The 26,696-nt window shown below is 37.8% G+C and overlaps 1 protein-coding gene across 5 annotated transcripts; it reads right to left on the minus strand.

Annotated features, from left to right (window-relative positions):
• Nucleotides 1-963: 963 nt before the first annotated feature.
• Nucleotides 964-26,696, minus strand: ankrd24 (ankyrin repeat domain 24). Of its 5 annotated transcripts, none has more exons than XM_024279475.2 (23): nucleotides 26,630-26,696; nucleotides 26,474-26,532; nucleotides 23,654-23,784; nucleotides 21,396-21,484; nucleotides 21,245-21,309; nucleotides 21,120-21,177; nucleotides 19,372-19,442; nucleotides 19,187-19,293; nucleotides 18,736-18,908; nucleotides 17,929-17,945; nucleotides 17,624-17,716; nucleotides 16,141-16,242; nucleotides 15,949-16,068; nucleotides 15,730-15,859; nucleotides 13,417-13,577; nucleotides 11,246-11,409; nucleotides 7,754-8,451; nucleotides 7,396-7,682; nucleotides 5,304-5,537; nucleotides 3,226-3,402; nucleotides 3,002-3,163; nucleotides 2,614-2,679; nucleotides 964-1,347 (listed from the first exon to the last, which is right to left on the minus strand). In XM_024279475.2, exons 2-23 carry the CDS (start codon nucleotides 26,507-26,509, stop codon nucleotides 1,279-1,281), a joined length of 3,210 nt encoding a protein of 1,069 aa, XP_024135243.1. In that variant the 5' UTR covers nucleotides 26,510-26,532; nucleotides 26,630-26,696; the 3' UTR covers nucleotides 964-1,278. The 5 variants fall into 5 exon arrangements, with proteins under 5 accessions (XP_024135243.1, XP_024135244.1, XP_024135241.1 ...); XM_024279476.2 differs by having other exon boundaries at nucleotides 26,645-26,660; XM_024279473.2 differs by lacking the exons at nucleotides 26,474-26,532; nucleotides 26,630-26,696 and adding exons at nucleotides 23,909-24,005; nucleotides 24,105-24,656.

The following is a 26,696-nucleotide window of genomic DNA, read 5'->3' on the forward strand; positions in this document are numbered from 1 at the left end:
GGGTCTGCTCTCTGATATTTTTGAAGGTGTCATTCTGACTCAAACGGGAATTAATTTTATTTCCAGAAAAGCAGAGAAATCCAAGATCCAAAATTCATACTTAAACCCTAATTTAGTATTTTTTTTACCTTCTGATTAAAGCATAATTTTTGGGTTTTTTTTTAAATCACATTTGTTGATTAGATGTTTTTTATTTTTTAAATTTATTTTGTAAAAAGTCAAATAAAATTGGATTTAAAACTAAAAATATTTGATTTTAATACGATTATTTTAAAGCACTTCAGCAAACAGCAGTTAAATCTCCAGCATATTAAAGTGACAATAATGACAAATGTAGAGCAAAAATCATGAAGTTTTCATGCAGATTATAGATTTCTTTGAAAATAATTACTAACTAAAGATAGAAATCATCTCAATCAAATAAAGTAAAGCCAAGAAAGTTTATTTAACTATCATTTTAACCAACACAACAAACACTTTTGTCTGTTTCCACCCATGAATATGTTACTGGTTTACACAGAGGTTGTCAGACGGGACAGATTGGGAACATTTATCTGTTTTTTGAGGATAATTCAGATTCAAACGAGGATGTTTGATCATTTGCAAAAAGAAAAAAATGTTGTACAGATCTTTTCTTGACATGGATGTGGTGAACTGCATTATGGGTACATAAATGATTGAATGAAAGTATAGTTTTAAACTTTCTGATCACATCTAGGAATCTGATTGGTTACTGAGAGACAGGAGGAAGATTCCGATTGGCTGATCAGGCTGACTTGTGACCTATGGGTTTGTGTGAGTGTACAAACACTTTTTTACACGTATAAACTAGTGTGAATGTCATTTTACGACTTATTTAAAGTTTTCACACTAACACAAAATATAAAAGTTCATTTTATACTCACGGTTTCAAAGTAAAACCACATTAGAAGTCTCAGTTCAAAAAGGAAGAAGACACACAAGTTAAATGATGAACTTTGTGCAGAGCAGCAGTCTTTATTATAACAACATGATATAAAATGAGCAGTCAAGTATCTCCATCCGCCTTCAAAATAAACTCTTTATCTGCACTTCCTGGTTCTCCTAACAAAGGCACTCGCTCCTCTCTGAGTCATGTGACTGCGTGGTTATCTATCTTTAAACGGGATGGAATCAGAGTCTCGAGCAGCAGAATCTGAGCTCAGACCTGCAGGGTTTGGCTTGTGGACCAGATCTCGTTAATTCTGACCTTGAATGTTAAAAACGCTGAAGCTGCAGCTCTGCAGGAAGAGGAGGACGTCAGTGTCCCTGCTGGGACATCCTCAGGATCTGGAAGAGAAGACGCTGCACCTCCTCGTCCATGTGACCCTGATTTCAAAACAAAAGCACGAACCGTTTTAAGGATAAAAACATCTTTTTGTTGTTTATCACATGTTGATTAGGTTAAAGACCCACTCTGACCATCGTTTGATCTATTTTTAAAGTGTTGTGAGTTCTTGTTGTTGTAAGTTCTTTTCCATCTGCTCCTGATTCAGAGATTTGAATAAAGAAATAACCAAAAATTACATCTTGAGCTTAATTGTGTAAATACTTCGTAAGCATTCACAGATGCTTAATCTGGAGTTTAGCTAATATTTTAGCATTTTGCTAGCTGTTTTAGACTAAGATCCATTTCCAGTTTTCTTGCTTAATCTGAGGTTTAGCTAACAATTTAGCATTCTGCTAGCTGTTTTTGTTTGTGCTAATTTAGACATGTTTCCAGTTTTTTGCCTAATTTGAAGATAAGCTAACATTTTAGCATTAGGCTAGCTGTTTATTTGTTGCTAATTTAGACATATTTCCAGTTGATTTTTTTTTCACTTAATTTGGAGTTTAGCTAACATTTTAACATTATGCTAGCTGCTTTTGGCTAATTTAGATAAATTTCCAGTTTTTTGCTTAATTTTTAGCTTAGCTAATATTTTAGCACTATGCTAGCTGTTTTAGGCTAATTTAGACACGTTTTCAGTTTTTTTTTGCTTAACCTGAGGTTCAGCTAACATTTTAGCATTTTGCTAGTTGGGTTTTTTTGTGCTAATTTATTCACCTTTCCAGATTTTTGGGTTAATTTGGAGTTTATCTAACATTTTAGCATTACGCTAGCATTTGTTTTAGCTAATTTAGATACATTTCCATTTTTTTTTCACTTCATTTGGAGTTTAAAATTGTATCATTTTACTAGCTGTTTTTTAATGCTAATTTAGACATGTTTTCATTTTTTTTGGCTTAATTTGGAGTTTAGTTAACAATTTTAGCATTATACAAGCTGGGTTTTGTATGCTAATTTAGACGTGTCCTGTTTTTTGATTAACTTGAAGTTTAGCTAACATTTTAGCATTTTGCTAGCTGTTTTTGGCTTATTTGGGATTCCGCTCATATTATAGCAAGCTTTAAACGTCAGCATTTTCAGCTAACTGCTCCGGTGTTCAGCTTACAGCATTCACACTTCATCTAGTTTTCTTTATACCTGTCCTCCATCATTAGAAAAATGTTAAAAACACTATTTTTGTTGGAGTGGACCGTTGACGAGTGTGTAAAGCTTCCCCTCTAATGCATCTTTTACTGATTGAGTTGATATTTATTGAAGTAACTGACCTGCACGGCTGACAGTAAATGGGAGCGATACACAGCGACCACCTGTTTGTGCTTTCTCTCCCAATCCTGCAAAAGTCAAACAGTTATATTGTGTATAAGTGTTAGAACCACCATTAAAAAAAATGAGAATAAAGTAAAAAATGGGTGAGAATAAAGTTGTAAAATTATACAAAAAACATTAACATTTTTGCAAGAAGGAAATTAAAACTTCATAAGTTGTAAATTGAAAATTTATGATAATAAAGTCATAAACAACTATTCTTATAAAATTTTTGCCTTTTTTTTTCAGTACTTTTACAAATATTCTCACGTATCGTTTTTTTCTTTTATGGTGGCCATAATTGTAACAATTAACATGACTCCATTTCTCTAGCACGACTTCTCTCACCTGCAGCTGTTGGGTAAGTATACTAATCCTGTTCTGCAGAGCCACTTGTTGCCCCTGGTTACCATGATGGGACGTTGAGGAAGAAGAGGAGATACCCAGAGGAGGCGAGAGCGCCCCTAGCGCCTCCTTCAGGCGGAACACCTCCTTGGACAGCTCTGTAATCTGCAAAGACGAACGGAGTTGACCTCTGACCCCGCGACCCCCCTGGGTCCGTGGTCGCTCACCTTGCGGTCCTTCTCCTTCACGAGCCCCTGGGACTCCTGGATGTCTTTGTGGAGCTCCTGGATGTGGCTGGACTGGGCCTGGAGCTCAGAGAGCCGCTGCTGCACGGCCACCAGCTGCGACTCGGCCGCCTGGCGCTCACTTTTGTGGAAGAGCGCCTCCCTCTGGACCTGGAACACCTGAACCCGTTAGGGGTCGTGTTATTCTGTCGCTCAGTTACAGTTTCTAAACTTTCTGCTTCTTTGACAACAAAACTGGATTTTTTGTTATCACAACATGAAGCAGAAATGTGTAGAAAATACATCTGATTTTAAAATACTATGTTGTTATTTAACATGAGATTTAAAAAACACAAGAACTGTAACCAAGGCGTGTTAAAGACATTTCATAGTAAATTGTGGTGCTCTTATTTTTATGACATAATCAAGTTTACACTTTTGTGTAGAACTCTCAATTGTTTACAATGAGGTTTGTGGCTTCAGATCTGAGGCTAAAAATGTTTTTTGTTTTATAAAGCTGTAATATTATAAAAAATATTAGATCTTTTCATTTAGTTTTTAATAAAAGCATTCAATCTCAGATTATACATTTTAATTTAATTTAAATTTAACCCCTTTTTCCTAAAAATAGCAAATTAAAACTTAAGCAAATATTTTCCTTCAGGATTCATTAACTTCCTGTGTGGTGGTAAAATGTGAGGCTGTACAGCATGTGTCAAAGTCACGGCCCGGGGGCCGGATCCGGCCCTCCAGATCATTTGATTTTATTGTTATTAATGACCCGATGTTATCTTGTGCTTATTTCTAATTTGTTTAATTTTGATAAAATATATTTTTATGGAGAGTAAAATATTGAAAGTTATTTAAGGTTTAAATTGATTTATTCTGGAAAAATATTCCTGCCTTTTTATTTATTTTCTCTCTGTTCTACCGCTGCAGCTGTGTTGCTTTTCTTGCAGTAAATATTCTCCTATAGTCGCATATGCTTGAAGGAACTTATCAATTTCCGCCACCGGAAGTAGTAAACTCAGATGTTTGTCCCCGTTGCCATGGTGAATCATGCTGTCTTTGCTCCATTGATCAGGGCTTTTTATGGTCGCGACGCTCACACCTGATTCTGGTTCTGACAACTTTAAGTTGATTGATTCAAACATTTTCAGTGTCCTGGAACAGAAAACCCTGAGTTTGAGAATTTAGAGTCCAGTGACTCTAAGTTCAGGTTCGAACTCTAAATTTGTTGAACCTGCTTCTTGAAACGGGCCCCAGATAAATGAATCGAATCCTCTTCCTGATCATGTGACATTTCTAAAACTATGGCAGCTACGGATCAAAAGGTGAAGATGATTCTGTCCAGGATTCACATTAGGACATCACAGAACTCAAACATGGATAATCATTCTGAATTCTCATCATAACACTGTTGTCCTCCATCAATACGACGATCAATGAGACAGATGAAGAGAGGACAGAGTGAATGTAAACCTTATGTTGTGCTGATTTTGCAGTTTCTAATTTAGCTTTAGATCTCATGAGAATGAATTTATGACTGAAAAACACACATTGACTGTATACAGGAACTGGACTGAGTGTCCCCGCCCCCCTGGGCATTTAAAACAGGAAGTACCCGCTGACCTCAAGAGGCCAAAATTCTTTCTTTTTTTTAAGAAGAAAACAAAAAAAAAACAATTGTTTTATAGACTTTTACAGAGAAATAAACAGCTGTCATTCTATTTATCAGAATAACCATTTTTGATCTGATACATGTTGATAATTCTCTTTTTTCATGATATTTTTTTCTGTAGTTTAAGTCATTCCAGTTATAAACCGACTAATCAGATGCTTCAATAAAAGTAGGCGGAGCCTTCTGGTCTCAACGTTCAAAACTATTATTGTGTAGCACACTTTCAAGTAGTGGGGGGGTGTGGCCTTCCAACAAGCTCACTCCTGATTGGTGAGAGTGGTCACCATAGAAACGTTGACTGAGATGAACTTGGAAAAAAAGGCGACTGAATTGACTTCATTTAGTTAGAAGCGGTCACGCTCAGTCCAGTTCTCATGTACAGTCATGGTCAAACGCCCACCTCGGTGCACGTCTTCTCGTGTTTGCGGGTGAGATCGTTGAAGCGAGCAGAGATGGCGTTGATTTCCGCCTGCAGGGACAGCCGCAGGGCCTCGTGGTCCTCCTTGGAGATCAGACCCTGCTCTGCAGCCCTCTGAGACTTCAGCTCTCTCAGCTCCATCTCCTTCTCGTTCAGGGCATCCCGAGCTGCAGCTGCACTGCTCTCACTGGCCTGTAGGGAGCGCTCGAGCTCTGCCTGACACACAGCAAAGGCTTGTTACGTCGAGATGTTCAGAAAGAACCAAAATAAACTCCACTGAAAACTGTAGCTGATGTGTTTCTGAAATACAGTTTTAACCAAAGACGATGTAAAAAAACAAAATGTTAGTGTAATGACAACAGATGAACAACATGAGAATAGCTGCATGTGATGCTTTCAATCTAACCCCAAGAAATAAATACTTTTGAAAATTAAAAAAAAAAAATCCTTGACAATTAAAATAACATTTCTATAATCATTAGAAACAAAACTGTGGATCCCAGTGGACTGTACACATTTTAGTTTTAGTTTTCTTCTTTAAAGTTCATTTCAACTGGATTGGGAGAAAAATTCTCATTGTGGTTAAAAAATTAAACACATCATGTATGCTTAAAGTACCTTAGCTTAACAATAACTTTTTTTTTTTAATGTTGAAAGACTGAAAAAAAAACATTTTTATTACATTTTTTTCCTTTAAGTTCCACACCAACTATATTATTTTATTTGTTGTAAAATCGTTCCCTGTGTTTTTAAAAAAAAAAAAATAATGAATTTATACGATTTTTAACACAAAAATATAAATAGATAAATAAAAAATCCTCTGATGTTTTTTAAGACATATTTATTGCAGAGCAGCAGGAGTTCATCAGAAATCCATCTCTCAGTTGTAGGCGAGTTTTTTTAGCACTGAAGTAACCCTTTATGGTTTCCTGAGAGCTACACATAGCCAAATCTTAAATAATTCATTTCTGTAATTTTCACAGAAAAAAATAATACTAAAGCCTTTTAAAAACTAGATATTTAGCTAAACCTGTGGTAATGCTAGAGTGAATTCTGTAAGCTGAAGATACTTAAATTGATAACTAAAAATGCTGAAGCTAATGGCTCAAAACACTGAAGTTGATAGCTAACTAAAATATGAGCAAAATGCCAAATTGGCCTCAGAAACTTAAAAAAACCTCGAAATTAGCCAAAAATGCTAGCATGTTGCTGAAGTATTAGCTAAATTCCAAAAAAGCAAAAAAAAAAAAAAAAACTTGTAAAATGTCTAATTTAGCCAAAACAGCTAGCAAAAGGCTAAAATATTAGCTAAACTCCGAATTAGCCTAAAAAATTGAAAAAAAAAAATCCTAAATTAGCCAAAACAGTTAGCATAAAGCTAAAATATTAAGTAAACTCCAAATTAGCCTAAAAAATTTGAAAAAAATTCCTAAATTAGCCTAAAAAACAGAAAACATCCTAAATTAGCCAAAACAGCTAGCATGTAGCTGAAATGTCAGCTAAATTCCAAAAGAGCCAAAAAAAAAAAATACAAAAAAACTGGTAAAAATGTCTAATTAGCCAGAACAGCTAGCATAAGGCTAAAATATTAACTAAACTCCAAATTAGCCTGAAACAATTGAAAAAATCCCAATTTAGCCAAAACAGCTAGCATTTGGGTGAAATGTTAGCTAAACCCCAAAATAGCCTAAAAAACTGAAAAAGCTTAAATTAGCCAAAACAGTTAGCATGTAGCTAAAATATTAGCTAAACTCCAAATTAGCCTAAAAAACTGAAAAAGCTTAAATTAGCCAAAACAGTTAGCATGTAGCTAAAATATTAGCTAAACTCCAAATTAGCCTAAAAAATGTGAAAAAGCCTAAATTAGCCAAATGTTTGATGTGCAAAAACAGAAGAAAAAACTCGAATAAATTAAAATACTTATTTTAATAACTCCCATGAACAGAATCAAAGTAACTTTGGGTTTCATCACTTTGGATCGTTGCTTGTATTTATTCCAAAATATCAATGTGATTATTTAATTTGCATCAAATCCACGTATCAGCTCCATAACGAAGTCCTGGTTTAGTCTGACCTTGATTTTGTCGTGCTCCTCTTTGGGGACGGCGTCCTCCTGCCGGCGGGCCGTCTCCTCGGCGCCGGCCCTCAGACTCCTCTCCTCCTGGAGCTCCTGCAGGGTCTGAGCCAGCTGCTCCGAGACGGCAGACAGCGCCTCCTTGTGTTTGGACAGCGGCACGGCGTCTCCCAGCTGCAGGGCGTCCTGCGCCCGCCCCTCGCGCTCCGCGCACAGACACTCCAGAGCCTGCGCCGCCTCCTGGCGGGCCACCTCCAGCTCCTCCCTCACGGCGGCTAAGGTGCGCCCTGATTGGACAGACGTGACATCGTCGTTATCGTTGCTCGCTCGGTGCTCAGACAGAGATGTTGCTGCACACCTGACGTGACGGACGGCTCGGAGCTCTCCGAATGCTCCTCCTCCTCTTCGTCCTCACCGTCTCCCCGTGGAGGAGGGCGGAGCCTCTCGAGCTCCAGGAGCGCATCGTTGAGCCTTCTCGCCACGTCCGCTCTCTCCCGTGCCAGTTGATCACACTGGATCCCCAGAGTGACCTGCAGCTCCTCCAGCTCCGAGCGCGGCACGTGCCTCCTCAGCTCCCCCTCCAGCTCGGTCACCCGCTCCTGAAGGAGGCGGACCTGATCTCCGTCTGCTGGCTCCTCCCCCTCCCTCCCTGATGTCCTGCTCTCCGCCAGGGCGGCCTCCAGCTCCACCACCTTGTCCTGAAGAGACGTGAGCGCCTCCTCTGCTCCCCGCTCCTCCTTCTGATCCAGGGCAGCCTGCAGCACCTCCACTTTCTCCGTCAGCTGTCTGATGAGGTCACCGTCAGCCTCGCCCGCTCGCCTCGCCAGCTCCTCCTCTAACTCGGTCACCCGGGCCCTCAGCTGTCGCGCCTCCTGGCTCTGCTCCGCATTTGCTGCTTGAGCAACTGTTGCTGCAACACCCCCCTCCCCGCACTCCACGGAAAGTACCCCGAGTCGCATCTGCTCCTTCAGCTCCTCCAGCTGCTCCTCCGTGCTGCGGAGCTTCTCCCTCAGGGCCTTCACGCTCTCTGGATCTGCTCCGGACGTCTGGTTGTTTCTGCAAAACAAAGAAAGTTTGAGCTAAAACGTCCAGAAGGAATCCTGCAACTTAAATGTGTCTGGAAGGGGGAAAAATCAAGGATTTGATTGGGAAGTTTGTGTTGCATCTTCTAGAGCAAATGTGTCAAAGTCAAGGCCCGGGGGCCGGATCCGGCCCTCCAGGTCATTTTATTTTATTGTTATTAATGACCCGATGTTATCTTGCGGTTATTTTTAACTTGTATAATTTTAACAGAAGTATTTTTATGGAGAGTAAAATATTGAAAGTTATTTAAGGTTTAAGTTGATTTATTCTGGAATAATATTCCTGCCTTTTTATTATTCATAATTATTTAAAAAGTTACAAATTTAAAGTTTTAAAAATTGTCTTGTCATTCTTTTAGTTTTTAGCTAATATTTCAGCTACATGCTAGCTGTTTTGGCCAATGTAGTTTTTATTTTTTTTTGTACCACATGTGCTCGGCCTGCAAGATCGGCTCGGGGGCTTGCGACTAGTGATGACGTCACACTTATTTACAATTAAGTTCATAAAAAAATAAAGACAAATAAGTGTCTGCTCGGGCTTTTATTCATTATTTTGGCATTCAGCTCCTTCACTAATGCTCTCCTCAGTGTTTACGTCCCTGAGCAGAAAGTGAGCTGCATATTCTAGCTGGACATCCGGTGCATGTGACCAAAACGAAGTTCAACAGTGTCAGGATGTAGTTTGAAAACAAATACGTTTGATTACTCACTTCCTTTTCTGTGTGCGACCAACAGCAAACTAGCATGCTTTAGCACTTTAGCACAAATTTCCACCCTGATTTCTCCCTATTAAAACACGATTCCTATCCTGTGATGATTCTCCTCCATCGGATTATTTTGTTGTCAAGGTTTTTGCGGCTGATTGCGAATATTGCGCCCCCTGTGGTGATTCTTTGCGTACTTGTTCGGACCTCCTCGGTTCTTTACTCGGGAAGACTCCGTACATTGTTAAGGCGCATGTGTGTCATTTCCTGTGGTCTAATGGTCCGGACCAATCGCATTCTTACACGTCATCAAGTGGCGAGTCCCAGAGTCGATCCTGAGCCGAGCACATGTGGTACCTACACCGGTTTGCAGTTTAGCTAATGCCTCACCTACATGCTAGCTGTTTTGGCTAATTTAGGCTTTTTCTTTTAGTTTTTCAGGCTATTTTGAAGTTTAGCTATTTTTTCAGCAACATACTAGCTGTTTTGGCTAACCTAAGTCTTCTTTATTTTTTTTTAAGGTTAATCTTGTAATCTTGTTCGGCCCGCGACCTAAGGTGTGTTTTGGATTTTGGCTGCTTCTGTGACTGAGTTTGACACTCCTGCACTAAAGTCACTTCTTTCCTTTCCGAGTCCCAGTCGTCCTGGTCCAAAGAGGACCGGTTCATCCCAAAGGAACTAACAAATAAATGTGTTCAGGAGAAAAGAGCTTCAACCTATCACACATGAGAGTGTTTTGTTTTTAAACAGCAGATATATGTGTGAGTTTTAAAGTACTTGATCTATGTTTTATTAAGTATATATCTTTTAAAGCTTTTCAAAAAATAAATGACTTTTTTTTCCCTTTCACTGACTCTAAAATCGACCCGAACTGTGAGTTTTGTGATCTGTTGGATCCCTACATTTAAACATTTCTCAGGACAGAAATAACTGCAAAAATGTTTCTAATATTTGTCCCTTTTGAAAATAAAGCTAAATGATGATTAAATAATCTGATTATAATATAATATGAAACAACATCCCTAGAGACCATAAACCTGCATAAAACTTGAGAATGAGTTTGCTGAACTGGGATCTGGCAGAGATTTCTGGAGCTCTACCATTGGCCCTTGAAGTCACATGACTGAATGCTGGTTTGTGATTGGTTATTTCTACTGATGTTTGTAAACAACAAGAGTTTTAAACAAATTAATGAATTTATTACTATCTATTAAAAAAAAAATCAGAAATTTTGTGACAACTTTAAGGGGTTAACCCTTTTATTGTGGTTTTTCTTTTGTAATTTGTTTATTTAGTGCTCCCTAACTATATCACAGTTCGTCTTAATTTTTTTATTTTTATTTTGCATATTGTTTTTTTTTTAATAACAGAATTTTGTTGTGCATCCTGATTGGCTGTAGACCCTGTCAATCAATCTCCTCCTTGCCAAGTTTCCTTCATAGAATCAATCCGTTGATAAATGTACATAAATATTTGATCACAACCAGATCTTTTTCATTACATATTTAATGGAATGATTTTTCTATGAAGATTTGAACTTTTAGGGTTTAAACAAAAGAGAAAAGTGTGAAAATGTTCACGTCTGTCCGAGAAAAGTGAAGAAAGAGGAGTTTATTTTTTAGAATTTCTGTAAAAAATAAACATGAAAACTTCACAGATTTCCCTTTTCAGGTTATTTTTAGAACGTAACTGTCATAAAAAATCAAGAATTACTGTATACTGTTTTTTTGTAATAAGCTTTTATTTTCAAAAACTTTACTAATACCTTCCTAAAATGACTTTAGGCAATATGGTTTGTTCTTTATAAAATCAGAAAGGAAAAAAAACTTTATTGTTTTAACTAAAATTGTACTGACTTCCCATTTAAATTGCTCTAAAATCAGAACTTAGATTCCAATTCCCAAATATCTGAATCTCTAAATAGATCAATAAAACTCATCTAAATTAATACCAATGCAGTTAATACTGAAAAGTGCCGAACTGAGATCCGACGAATCCTCTGCTCTCCGGGCTCAGGATGAACGTCCGCTGCTGTAAAAGTTTACATGAACGGCTCAGACTTACGGCTCCTCGGCTGCAGTGGAGTCTCCATCCGAAGCCTGTTCCTGAGCCAGGCGCTCCTGGAGGACCTCGTACTCCTTCCTGAGGGTCTGGTACTGAGCTAGAGGAACCGAGTCCGTGCTGGTGGCCTGCATGTCCGTGTCGTCTTTCTCAAACATCTCCAACATCTGCAGGAAGAACGAAAAGCACCTTCAGCTGAAGAACAAACCTTACCCTCCAAAAATCACAGTTTTCATTTTTTGTCACAAAAGTTGCACTTGTGTCAAAATCCAACATGAGTTCACTGATGTCATCTCAATTTTAAATGCTTTAAAAAAGATTAAAAATAAATATTGAACAGATTTTTAAAAAGTCTACAAAAAAATATAAAAAATTTTCTTAGTTTTAGCCATTTTGTCTTTATAGCTTAATGCATGTGACGGACTGACACAATAATCTGTTTATAATTGTATAATTTTAGTTCAGACTTACACTTTTAAAAAAGAAGAGGAAAAAAAAAATACAGAAATATCAGTAAATATCTGTCCTCCATTATCAGAAAAATACTACCAGAACATAAAAAAACCAAAACATGACTTTCATTGGAGTTTAGGTCCATAAATAAAACTAAGTAAATGAAATGGAAATAATATATTTGTTTTTTTGTTCAGATCAATATTACAATATTGATCTCAAATGTGGATCATCAAATGAACAAATATAATTTAGAACACAGCAGAATGATAAACCAGAGGATTGATATTACCACAATTATTAAATTATCTGCTCTATTATTATTATTTATTTTTATTAATATATAGATATTATTACTATTTATAATTAACTAATTATCTAAATGAAAATTAGAAATTATAGTAATAACCTGATTTGATGCACACCAACGAGCATGAGTTCACTTACACTCCGGAGCTCCACTTTGGTCCGGTAAAAACTGATGAGGTGGTACCGGTTTCAGAACCGCATCGCTCATCAGGAGTCTGAATCTTAACTCTTTATTTTATTTTTTGTTTCGTTTTCATCTATTTCTCTTGACTTTCTCATGAAGTCACACTGTACAACAAAGTAAATTCACGAGTTTTTTCACGTATAAATTCACAACTTAAACTCATAAATTTGCGAGTTTAAATCTTGTAAATGTATTACTTTAAATGTCTTAAATTTACAAATTGAAACTCATAAATTTATGTTTTTTCTCATAAATTTATGACTTTTTTGGTATAAATTTAAACTTGAAACTTATAAATTTACATTTTTTTTCTAGTAAATGTACAATTTTAATCTAATAAATTTACGAGTTTAAATTTTGTATATTTACAAGTTTTTAACGTAAATTTACAAGTTTTTTCACATATAAATTCACAACTTGAAATCTCAAATTTGAGTTTTTTTCTCGTAAATTTACAACTTTAATCTAATAAATTTACGAGTTTAAATCTTGTAAATTTAAAACTTTAAACTCATAAATTAAATTTTTTTCTTGTAAATTTACAAGTTTAAATCTCGTTAATTTAAAAGTTTTTTCATAAATTTACAACTTTAAACTCTTTTCTCATAAACTTAAATGTTTTTGATCAAAAGTTTACGACTTTATATCTTGTAAATTTACTAGAAAAAAGACATACATTCAGCCTATGACTTCATAAGTCATAAATATACAACTTTATTCTTGTAAATATACAACATTTTAAATTTATAATAAAAAAAAAACATTTTTTGTTTGTAAACTGGTCTCTAATACTACTAACATCGAGACTTCAATGAGAGAAAAAAGATAAGAGCTTTTCACCAGGAATTTATGACATTTTAAGGCCTTTTTAAGGCCTTATTTCATCTCATCTTTGACCTGTTGAAGCCACATTTCTATTGTGCAATGACCAAAACAAAGAGTTCATAAACGCCTCACAGCCCCCCCCCCCATCTACATCTACGTTTGACAGTCTGCTCTATTTATTCCAGTGTGAACACAATCAGCTAAGTGCATTAGCTGAGCAGAGAGCGCCGCTTTAGCACGGAGGAGGTCGTTCCTAATGCTCCGGTCAGAGCACTGAAACAGGACCTCTGCCACAGACCCATTTGATAATCACTTTACCCACAATGCTCTTGGATTAGAGGGCTCCAGGGAGCAGCGTGTTGAGTTGACTGTACAGTACAGTGTGCATCATTCTGGGGCTTGCCTGGACTTTCAGAACAAGCTCAGAGTTCTGTGACGTCAGCTCCTCGATTTGTCTGCGGAGCTCAGAGACCGTTTCCGGATCTGCGGCGTCCGTAGCGCGGCGGTCCGAGTCCGGTTCATCCTGAGCCAGGGAGGCTCTGGAGCGTTTGGAGAGAAGCTTCTCTGAAATGACAAAAAACGACTGACATCACTTCCAGAATAAACCTCGATGTGTGCTCTGTGTTCGAGATAGAGCTGCCACAAACGATTATTTTAATAGTCGACTAATCATCGATTATTTTTTCCAATTAGTCGACAAATCGGGTCATACACAAGTGGATGTAAAACACTCATCTTAACCATTATGAGCTTTAAGCTAACTAAAAACTAGATATATTCACAATAGCATTATCTGCTGAATTTGGCCACTGAAGATGATAGTGACGATAGCGGAAGATGCTGAAATTGATAGCTAAAAACGCTGAAGCTGATAGCTAGCTAGAATATTAATAAAATGCCAAATTAGACAAAAATATGAAAAAAGGTCTGTTAGCCAAAATAGCTAGCTTGTCGCTGAAATATTAGCCTAACTCCAAAATAACCAAAAGAAACAAAAAAAAGCCTAAATTAGCCAAAATAGCTAACATGTAGCTAAAATATTAGCTAAACTCAAAGTTAACTTAAAAAACTGAAAAAAATCCTAAATTAGCCAAAATAGCTAGCATGTAGCTTAAATATCCTCTACGCTTCAAAAAATCTAAAAAAATCCTAAGTTAGCCAAAACGTAGCTTAAATATTAGCTAAATTCCAAAACAGCCTAAAAAAAAAAAAAAGCTCAAGTTAGCCAAAACAGCTAGTATGTAGCTTAAATTTTAGCTTAATGCCAAATTAGCCAAGAAGAAAATGGCAGTGGCGGGCCGTCAGGGCCTGCAAGGCCTTCTCTGCTGGCCTAAAAATATCTGAATCACAGACTGATATTAATTATTATTTATTTCCGTGAATACGTATTCTATAATTCCAAATGCTCTGTCTTCGTCCTTTCATTGCTGTCTCCCTGGCTGCGCTGCTTCCAGACGTGTATTTTCCTATTTAAGCATTAACCAATCACATTGCAGCACCATTTGTTGCTAGGGTCAAAGAAATCTGCCCGGAGGCCTTCACAATCAGTTCTGCGGGCCCTGTAGCATAAAATAATTGTCGACCAAACTGTTGCTTCAACCAATCAGATCTGGAGGAGACCACGTGATAGGCCAGCTAGAAGGCCCACGGAAACGTCAGGATTTTCACGAGCTTTGATTGGACAGCTCGCAGCTCGCTCTGGTTCTGCTGACGGACACAGGTGCCGAGGAGCGGCGTGTCAGGTTTGAAGATGTTACCAGTGGAAAGCGTCTCATCGTCTGATTTTTGGTGGAAAATGAATGTCTGGGTAAAGTTGTGGCACAGTTTTGTCTGGCACGGGTAAAGGAGTTCCGTGACTCCGTTGAGCGGGAGTGAAGCTGAAATCTACGAGGCTCCTGAACGCACCGCGGGCGCGTGCAGCGCAAAATTCTCGCGCAAATATTATTTTCCAGACACAGACCTTGATCGATCACAAAAACTGATGTTTGTCTCCCTCCTGGACCACAAGAGGCTTCAGGAATACCAGAACATTTCCCGCATGCAGCCTTTTCCAGCTTATCACAGCCACGGAACACTTTCCATCTGCGAAACGCATGGATTCTGCACGACAGAGTGATTGAAATCTTCTTGAGGATAGAAAGGATGGATTTTGTGTTTAAATAATCTGGATTTTTGGTGAGTAAAATTTTGCTATCTCCCTACATAATATTGAAATTTTATCAGGTTATTTTTTATGCTTTTGGTGTGTGTGTGGCAGCTGTACCTGCAGTAGAAGTTTTATTGCCATAAAATAGTTAATGAGGGTTGGATTGATTCAGATGGAGCACTACTGAAGGCCTAGGTGTGAAATGCACGGCCCGCCACTGGAAAATGGTAAAATATCTAAATCAGCCAAAACAGCAAGAATGAATCTAAAAATATTAGCTATTCTCCAAAACAGCCTAAAAAACAAAAAACTTAAGTTAGCCAAAGTAGCTAGCATGTAGCTGAAATATTAGCTAAACTCCAAACTAGCCTAAAAAAAACCTTAATAAATCCCAAAATAGTATAAAAGCTGGCAGAATGTTATTATAACTTTTAACTTTACTACACTCTGACTCTATATAATATAAAGTAACAACTAATCGACTATTAAATTAGTCGTCGACTAGTTTAATACTCGATTAGTCGACTAATCGTGGCAGTCCCGGTTCGGGAACACATGAGGTCTGCATACCGGGGAAGTCAAACATTTCATCCATGTCGTCGGAGTCACTCGCTCCAATAACATGCCCCCCCTTCAGCTCCTCCAGCAGCTTGTCCCGCTCCGCCTCCGCCTCCTCCAGTCGCTGCTTCAGCTGGGACAGCTGTCAACATGTCAAGCTGCTGGTTAGGACGTCACATTTACTGACAAACTGAAAAAAATGATAGCAAAGTTCAGGGAACTGCGTTCCACCTCCTCCAGGGCGGACAGGGCGCTCTGCTGCTGCTGCTCCAAAGCTTTGATCTTCTGAAGCAGACGACCTCTCTCCAGACGCAGACGGCGGATTTCCTCAAACACCTCTTCGTCCTCCGCCTTCATCAAACACACAGAAACGGTCTCACAGGCTGGACTCCCATCAGTGTGGAGAAAAACTCTGGACCGTACCTGGGCGGACTGTTGCATTTCTGAGGGGGAGGGAGACTTCTGGGGTTCAGGCGACTGCGCAGCCGGAGCCGGACTGCGAGGTTTCGGAGAGGGCGGCAAACCCTACAGGGTTAGGAAGCGCATAAAAGAGAGTAAAGCTTTAGAGAAAGTGTGGATCCCTCATAGCGAAAATTAGCCAAAGTAGCTAGCATGTAGCTGAAATGTTAGCTAAACTCCAAAATTAGCCTAAAAAACTGAACGATAGCATAAGTTAGCCAAAATAGCTAGCATGTAGCTGAAATGTTAGCTAAACTCCAAAATTAGCCCAAAAAACTGAAAGATAGCCTAAGTTAGCCAAAATAGCTAGCATGTAGCTGAAATGTTAGCAAAACTCCAAATTAGCCCAAAAACTGAAACAAGCCAAAATTTGCCAAAGTATCTAGCATGTGGCTGAAATGTTAGCTAAACTCGAAATTAGCATAAAAAAAACGGAAAGATAGCCTAAGTTAGCCAAAGTAGCTAGCATGTAGCTGAAATGTTATCAAAACTCCAAAATTTTCCTAAAAAACTGAAAAAGCCAAAATTAGCCAAAGTAGCTAGCATGTGGCTGAAATGTTAGCAAAACTCCGAAATTAGCCTAAAAAACTGAAAGATAGCCTAAGTTAGCCAAAATAGCTAGCATGTAGCTGAAATGTCAGCAAAACTCCAAAATTTGATTAAAAAAAAACTAAAAAAAAGCCAAAATTAGCCAAAGTAGCTAGCATGTAGCTGAATTGTTAGCTAAACTCCAAAATTAGCCTAAAAAACTGAAAGATAGCCTAAGTTAGCTAAAGTAGCTAGCATGTAGCTGAGATATTAGCTAAAATTCAAAATAGCCTAAAAAAAACCTTAATAAATGCCAAAATAGTCCAAAAGACTAGCGGAATGCTAATAATAACTTTCAGCTTCACTTCACTCTGACTCCATATAATATAAAGAATCGACTAATCGACTAATAAATTAGTCATCGACTATTTAATAGTCGATTAGTCGACTAATCGTAGCAGCCCTACTGTTGACATTTGGCTCCAACATGGCGGCTTGATATCATGAAAAAATGGCGACTGAATTTACTTCATTTGGTTGGAGCTGGAAGTAAACTATGGATGATGTCACACTCGCTCGGTCCAGTTCTCAGATACAGACAATGGCGTTTATTGATAAGGAAGACGTAGTTGAGAAAGTGGTATAAATGGTATAAAAATGAAGTCATATGAGAGTCGATGAGTGGGTCCACCACAGCTGAGATGTATGGTGGCATAAACGTTTCAAACCCAAATAAAATAAATTGAAAAAATATTGAAAACTTTTTGGTTTTTTAGGTTTTGAAACCTAAAAAAACAGAACATTAGAAGCTAAAAATGATTCAATTTATTTTAGGATAGCAAAAGGTTTTGGACATTTTTATTTCTTTTATTTGGGTTCAAATATTTCCATCGAGATGCTTCTGAAGCCAGAACGGTACCTGGAGGGGGGAGCGTGGCGGTGGAGGAGCTTTCCGTTTGCGGGGGGTGGTGCCCCCCTGCACCGATGAGGCGGCTGAGGGGATGGGGGTGGGCTGCGTGGAGGTGAGAGCGAATCACTGACAACGAGCAAACGTAACCAGAAACATGGAGGAAGCAAAGAGAAGGGACGAACACTCAACCAAAAAGGAGGCAAAGGCTTCTGGGAAAAAGCAGCACACGAGCTCATATTGGAAAACGTGCTCAATATGATCAGCTGGAATGAGGGCGGGGCCTCAGAGATGAAAGAGCAGCTTCTCAACGTTACCTGCTCGCTTCCACCGCCTGAGGCAAAGTACGCATGAAGAAAAAAAGACAATCAAACTTTCCAAAAGCCTTAAGGTAACAATTTATATTCCAATGGATCATTTTATACATTTAGAAGATCATGAATTAACGCTGAGGTCCCACTCTGATCATTTTTGTTTCAAAAGCGAATTGATACGAACCTTTCACGATGTTTATGTATGACTCCACTGTGTTCTTATGGTGAAAATGTGGATGTTTTATTTAAATATTATATTTAAACACGTTTTTTTGTTCGACCGCAATGCATTGTGGTCTATATTCACTAATCTAGTGAGAATGGGTGCATGCTAGTTATTCTTCGTTTTACTTGTGTCTTATTGTGAAGCACTTTGTGATTCTTATCCTGAAAGGTGCTATATAAATAAAGATTATTATTATTATTATTTTCGCAAAGACTTGTGGGAAATTTTGAGTGCACTCGATTTTGGAATGAGTAGATTTGGTCAGAACTTGAAAATGACAAACGCACAATATAGAGATTAGGGGAGAATTCGGACACAACCTACATGTTTACACGCTCCCGCTAGCTGACTACGGTGGCCCTGAAGTTCAAATCACACCAACAAATCACTCAAAAGTAAAAACAGAAAAAAGAAGCAGTTCCTACAAACGTCTTATTAGCGGTAAATCTAAAATCCGTGTAGCAACGACATATTAATATTCAGTGTTTGTACATAATCCTGGGATTTAATCTCAGTTTTTGCTATTTTTTATGAAATAAGGTGTTTATGTATTATTACAGAAACATCTGAAGCTCCTTCTGTACCTGCAGGGACGCCATTCTGCAGGCTGAGGATGATGCTTTGGTTTCCTGTGGTGATGCTGTAGTCCACAGCTTTGTGTCCCAGAGAGTCGACCAGCTGCGTGTTGGCTCCGCCCCTCAACAGCGCCTCAACCGTCTCGATGCCGTCACTCTCACACGCCACCATTAAGGCGGATCTGTCGATCCAAAAACACAAAGCAGCAAAAGATCAGACAGGAGTTTAACGTAAGTGAAGTCAGGATTTCTGGGTATTTAGGAACTTTTCAGTTTGTTAAATCTACTTTTTTCTGTAAATGATGTCAGATTAGGAGGAAAAAGAGCCAGACACTCTGAACAGCTTTGAATTTTTTTCTTAAATGACTATAAAAATAAGATTTCATTTCAGAACAGCTGCCCACATCCCCCATGCTCTCCATGATGCAGCCCAAAGATCTCCAGCAGCAGCGTTCGGTACCTTCCCTGACTGTCCTGGATGTTCGGATCGGAACCTCGACCCAACAGGAAGACGCACAGCTCCACTCTGCTCATTTGGGCTGCGAGGATCAGCGGCGTGGCTCCATCCTTGTGTTACGGAGGAACAAACACCAGAGTTTTCATTTAAACTCAAACATTGATAAAAACCTGAGATGTTAAACTTACACTGTCTTGAACGTCCAGATTGGCTTTAAAGTCCCAAAGGATCTCAGCGCAGCCGAGACAACCGCTGACTGCTGAGGGTGACATGAGAGCAGAGAAATCAGAACAATGTATTTTACTCTTAACAGCATGAGTATGGAAGTTTTTTTAGTTCCATTAGACTCTGAATTTTTTGTTAACCCCTGAATTTTTATCCTGATTTTTTTTTCAACCCTTGCTTTTTAAACAGCAACATTTTATGCTCCCAAAAATATTTTCTATCTTAAAAAATTCAGTGTTTTTAATTTCGAGACTTAAAAATTTGATGGGTCAGAAATTCGGAGTGAAAAACTTCGGTGTCACCAGAGCAAGTAGTCGATCCAGGAACACATCGATATCCAGCCAATCAAATCAGAGGTTAAAAAAATTCAGAGTCTGATGGAACTAAAAAACTTCCATACATCAGTGCTTTTCAAAATAAAACCATGAAATCCACCAGATCCACTAGATTTACTGGAAATAGAAATGAAAACAGAATCAAATGAGATATTTTCATCTTTTCTTTCCTTTACAAGCTATTCTATTGAATATAAACATGAAAACATTGATGTAGAATCCTTTTAAGGAGAAAACTACACATGGAAGTGTAATTTTATGAGATAAGAGCTTTGAGTTTGTTCTTCTCTGGCAGGAAATTAAAGCTTTTACCCACATTTTGCTCATTTATCTGAAACGTTTAAAGATTTTAAAGTTTTAAAGTTTTTGGTGTTCTTGTAGCACGTCTATGATTATGGAGGACATAAAGAAAATTGAGCTCTAATTTGCATTTCCCAGAGTCTTCAGGTGCAGGTCTGCTGGTCGACTCGTGTCCTCAAAATCTTCTCCAGACATAAATAACATTCCCTCTGGATTAATCAGCCTCCTCTCTACATGATCCTCTATGAATGGATGTGATATTTTGGTTTCTGGAAACGTGACGTCTCTAACGTGAATGTTCTCTAAATGTTAATGAAGAACTCATATTTGAACATCCTCCACTTTAAAAAGGGGCGGAGACCGCAGAGAACTCTAAGTTTCCTGAAGAAAACCTGCTTCAGACCAGGTTTCGTTCACAGACTCAGTTATCATAGTGATTGATTCTGAGTTCAGCTTAACCTGCTTCTTGGAACGGGCTTGGTTTCACCTATTTTCATGGGTTTGAGTTATCCCTCTTTCTGAAACCGAAAACTCAGAGTTTTGGTGAATTTGGAGTTCACAAACTCAGAGTTTCAACAAAACCTGCTTCTTGAAACGGGCCCCAGCTGCTCTGCAGAAACTATGTCCTAAAAAACGACACAGGTTTTTGATTATGTCTAAAAGCAGCATCAGCATAATTCAAAAACCACCAAGAACGCTCTAAAAATAGATCAGATCATGATCAGAATGTGTCCAAAATAGATGAGCCAAAACTACAAACGTATAATTTATTCAGATCGTTCACATTTATCTCCCATTTGTTCCATTTAAACTCCTGAATGAGTTTGGCGTCTCTTTCCTGCTTCTTTTGGAGTTAAAACCTCTTCAGTCGTTCTGATTCTCTGAGTCCAGATTCTGATTGACTGAACACACCTGATCCAGGTGAGCAGTAATTACTGAAGAGGCAGGACAGACGCTCACCAGGAAGACGGTTGGAGACTTCTGAGTTAGTATGAAAGTGAGTAAACAGTAAAGTTTGCTGTGTGAGAGAGGGTCAGATGGTTTTGGTTCATTTCCAGTTTGTTTGGAGCTGGTACCTGCATGATGAAGAGGAGTTCTGCCGATGCTGTCAGTGCAGTCCACAGATAACCTTTCCTGTCAAAAACAGTAACGAAAACGTCTTCATTCATGAATGAACGGTTTAAGTTCTAAAGAGATTTACCTGTAAGAGTCTCTTCAAACACTCGGGTTGGCCGTTTTTGGCAGCCAGATGAAGAGCGCTCAGGCCTGTAATCAGTCAGACATTAAAAATGAATGAATTCAATGTTTATTTGTTTCTCTTGTGAAGACATTTGGACGCATGAGGACCTCACCAGCTCCATCGGGGAGACTGATGTCTGCTCCATGAGCGATGATGACCTCCAGGCAGTCCAGCCGACCTCTGGACACGCTCAGGTGAAACCTGTCCGAACAAACACGGAGAACACGACTCACTCTAATGATGGATCAAAAACTGTGACAGCGTTCACCCGAAAAGAAAAATAGAAATGTGAGCCACATTATAGTAAAGACTGTAGAGGATGATGAATAACGGAAATAAAAACTGTTATAATTTCAAATATGAGGTAAACCCCACAGGAGACTGAGAGTATTTTTGAATGTTGAAGATCTTGAAGCAGAAAATCCGATTTGGACGTTTTAATTTGACCAATCCTCTGTTTATAATCATAAATACTAGATTTCTTATATATTATTTGTGTTGCACTGAATGAAATGATTTTGCTCCGCCCACAAGGAAACACCGCAACAAAACATTAAACCACATAAAAAAATAACAATAAACACGTTAAATATAGATTATAAGAAACATAGATGAAGGTAAGCTTAAAACTTTTTTATAGAAGGATGGAAGCGATCATGCAGCCTCACTGTTCTGCAGCATAAAGAGTTTCATCTTCAAGTCTTTGGATCAGATCAGCTTCTGGTTCCAGAGTTTTGATTTAAAATCCAGTTCACATATTGATAAATGTATCAGTGAAATAATGAGATTGTTAATATCATACAGAGTTATATGATTCTCTGAAGGAGAAGTTCTAACAAAAATGTTCAGATCATTAACATTGTAAACATTGTTCTGCTTCTCCTGGAGGACGTTTCAGTTTGGCCACTAGGTGGCGATCACGCTATAGAAGTACAACTTATTCAATAGGAAGACGAAAGTATGAGGGGAAAAACTAAGTTTTAGACCACAAATTGATAATTCTAAAAATATATTCTTAAAAGAGTTTGTAAAATTAATCCCTGTGAGTTTATGAAGATCTTCATTTAGTCAGTAATGTATGTTAGCATTAGCCATAATATGAGAATTTCCATTAAACGTTAGCATCAAGCTAACGGACTTAGCTCTATGTACTAAATCGATTTATATTTTTATGAATCAGTTATTGATCGATTAAGCTTAAATCGATTCAAATCTATTAATCAATTTTTAAACCCGGCCCTAGAGTGTATATATATATATATATATATATATATATATATATATATATATATATTGAAAACTTATATATACACCATTTTCTTTTATTTGAAAATAGATTAAAAGATGATCAGTGTGGGTTTTTAAAGACATTCATTACTAATAAACTTGACATTTTTCAGAGGAAAAATTGCTTTAATTGAATTATTTACGGTTCCAGCAGAAATCTATTTTTAAAAGCCAACTCAATCAATTTTTACAACCAAGCTTTCCACAGAATGGGTCTCTGTGTGGCTGACTGTATTTTAGGATTTTATGTACTTTTACATGTACTGAATTATGTGTTGTTTCTTTTATATATTTTTATGTATTTCTAATCTTATCCTGTAGAGCATATTTTGACTCTTGTCTAGGGAAGGTGCTACATAAATAACCTTTGCTTACTTTTACTCAAACACACCAAACTCCCAAATACTCGAGATAAAAATTGTTCTCTAAGTCACATGTGTCAAAGTCAAGGCCCGGGGGCCGGATCCGGCCCTCCAGATCATTTTATTTTATTGTCATTAATGACCCGATGTTATCTTGAGCTCATTTCTAACTTGTATAATTTTGACCAAATATATTTCTATGGAGATTAAAATATTGAAAGTTATTTAAGGTTTAAGTTGATTTATTCTGGAAAAATATTCCTGCCTTTTTATTATTCAGAATTATGTAAAAAAGTTAAAGTTTTAAAGTTTTCAAAAGTGGCATTCTGATAACTTTTTGGACTATTTTTAGATTTACTAAGATTTTTTAGGCTATTTAACAGTTTAGGTAATATTTCTGCTACATGCTAGATGTTTTGACAAACCTAAAATGTTTTAAAAAATTTTTAGGCTAATTTGGCATTTAGCTAATTTTTTAACTGGCTATCAACTTCAGCGTTTTGCATTCACACTAACATTATCACAGGTAACGCTATATATCTAATTAATAATTATGTTAAAAAGTTACGGTTTTTAAGTTTTAAAAATGTAGTTTTAGAGTGTTCAATAAATGTTTATCCTCTTTGGCCCGTAACCTAATGTGTGTTTTGGATTTTGGCCTCTTGTCGGATTGAGTTTGACACTCCTGCTCTAACTGCTATCTGGAAGGTGCCAAACTTACGCCGACTTCCCCTCGCCATCCAGCTTGGTGGGACAGAGGCCCTTTTTGACGATGAGCGCCGAGACCTTGTCGGGGTCGTTCTGCTCCACGGCCTGCAGGAGGCGCTCATCGCTCTTACTCCAGTCCTGACTCTGAGGAGCAGGTGAGAGAAGAACCATCCATCAAACCTCGACACAAAACTCTCTTTATCCTGAGAATAAAAAGCAGATTTAGAAACAAAACACTTTTTATTGGTGTTTGTTCTTCTTGACTCACTGGTAGAGGCAGCAGGCTCAGACAGGGGCAGAAACGCTTCATCAGGCTAAAAACGGGTTGCTGAGGATCCATGAGGCTAGCAGGGCATCCCACACCACTAAATACGGATACAAAAACGGCCCAACCTGACGAGGCTCCCTGCTCTACATGACGTCCCAGAAATCCCTCAGAGAGTTTAATAAAATCTGAAAGAAACCTCTGAGGTCAGATCGACCTCCCAGCGGAGGTCCTCCATCTGTAAATGTCCTCCGATCCCACCTCCAGCGGGGTGACTTGTGCTTGTCCCATGACACAGTGATGGATCCTCACTTCGTGGCGTCCCCTCGTCTTTCCCCTCCCTCCTTCTATAGTATAATCACTCACATACCGCCTCATTCTGCTGTTTTTCTCTCCGTTCCGTCAGGTAACTCTCTGCAGCTCTCTGGCATCCTGTTTCTCTGCAGTTACGGAGCAATGTGAAGACTCAGCAAAAGTGGAGGGGGAGCAGATTAACTCCACTCTGTCCTGGTGGTTCTAGTTTGTTAAAAAATCAATGTAAAAACTAAGAAAATGAGGGGAAGGAAACTTTAAATGTCATAATTCATGAAAAAATGCTTCAAAAACAATGTTTGTATTTTCCTGATCAATTTGATCGAAGATGATTAAACTAAAATATGTAAATATTTTATTAAAATTGTTCTTTTTCTACAGATCAAAACGTAGAAGGAGCCGTATTGTCCTTATTTAACCATGAAGAAAATTGGATTTGCAATCATGTCCTTTAGGGCTGCCACGATTAGTCGACTAATCGACGACTAATCGACTATTAAAATAGTCGACGACTAATTTAATAGTCGATTAGTCGTTACTTTGTACTATATGGAGTCAGAGTGTAGTAAAGTTGAAAGTTATAATGGTGTTATGCTAGCTTATTGGACTATTTTGGCATTTATTAAGGTTTTTAAGGCTATTTTGGGTTTTTTTTATTTCAGACATGCTGTCTGTGCTAGCTTAGTATTTTTTTGTTTAAAAATTTGTGTAAAACTAATATTTTAGTTGGCTATCAGCATCTTCAGCTATCATCACTAGCATCTTTTGCGGTCAAATTCAGCTTACATTTCATCTATGATGATGCTAGTGTGAATATATATATATAGTTTTTAGTTATTTTAAAGCGAATGATGATTAAGATGTGTGTTTTACATCCACTTTGTGCATGACCCGATTAGTCGACTAATCGGAAAAAATAATCGGTGATTAGTCGACTATTAAAATAATCGTTTGTGGCTGCACTAATGTCCTTCTTTCTTTTTAATAATGTGAAAAATATCTTTTGGCAAAAAATATAAAAAAAAACTCGCATCTCTCAAAATGAGATTTTTAAACTTATTTTCAAAATAAAAGATCATCTGTGCCAAATAGGAACATCTCAGAGCAGCTCTGGGCAGCTAGTAACCAATGTTGTGCAGAATAAGGTAATTAGTGCTTTTAACTCATAAAAGATCAAACTTTTTACTAAAATTTTGCTTTGCATATAAAATCTGTCCACTCTGGAGGTAGAGTTGAGCAAACAAGAAAAGGTCAACAGGATGTAAAAACCTACATAGTTTATCATCTATGTGATCCTCAGATATCAATTTATAAATGTAACTAACCTAAATTACATAAATGCTTATTAATTTAAAAATATATATATTTTATTTCTCTTTTATGTATTTATTTTGTTCTTTATTCCCTCTTTTTCTTCAGCAGTCTTATACTACTGGGTTTTGTTATTTTAGTTTGGGGTTGGATCTTGGTAGTCTTAGTTTGTGGGCTTTGTTTATTTGTTTTCTTTGGGTAGTTTTTGTTTGGGGGAGCTGCTGACTCCGACGGTCGACATGGTTGGATCAGGAGTCTCCAAGGAGCCACCATGGAGAGATGAAAGAGACACATGTGGCTCCGGAGCTGCAGGATGCAGACTCCTAAACTAAACAATAGTGAATCTTTCAATAAAGACATTTAAAATAATGTAATTGAGCAGAAAAAGCAGCTTTTTCTGAATGAATTAATTATTTAAAATAAAAATGTAAAATCAAGTTCCTGAATGAATTAATTATTTAAAATAAAAATGTAAAATCAAATCAAATTCCTAAAAGATATTGAGCTAAAATGCAGATGAAGTGCATAAAAACAGCCTGTTAGCTCAATGTTGACACTATTCTGACTGTTTTTGTTCGTAAAGTTTTATTTGAATTTGTAAAGCTGCTGTTGAAAGGACTTTCTTTTTCAGAAGACTTTATGAGCGCGCTGGTACCTGTGAATAATTGAAGGCCACCTGATCTCACTGACTATAGCAGCAGCAGTCTGGAGACGGCCGTGCTCTCCTGCTGCTCACTGACATTAAATACCAGAGTTCCTCCTCCCTGCTGGAGCACATGCATGTTCAAAAAGCAAACTGAACCCTCCAGCAACAGACTGAACCCCTCCAGCAACAGACTGCTTCTTATAGACACACCAACACTTTCAACTTCATCAAAAAAGAATAAATTCATACCAAAAACAGCTGGAAGGATCAAAGTGTGCCAAAGCAACAGCAGGTTTTACCTCATTCTTTTTGAACTTTGCTTTAAGACTTTTCATAGTTTGAAGTTATTGGATGAAGACTGGATAAAAGAACAAAAATAAACAAATATTCAGGTTTTAAAAATAATTATTGATAATATAAATTAGTTCATTAAACCCCAGAAACCTGCCGCTTACCTGTGGAAAACTGACCTGTTCCAGCCTGTCGTCCGCTCTACCATCCCTGCCCACAGAAGTACACCAA

The sequence above is a fragment of the Oryzias melastigma genome, linkage group LG4 (genome assembly GCF_002922805.2).
Source record: "Oryzias melastigma strain HK-1 linkage group LG4, ASM292280v2, whole genome shotgun sequence".
NCBI lineage: Eukaryota > Metazoa > Chordata > Actinopteri > Beloniformes > Adrianichthyidae > Oryzias > Oryzias melastigma.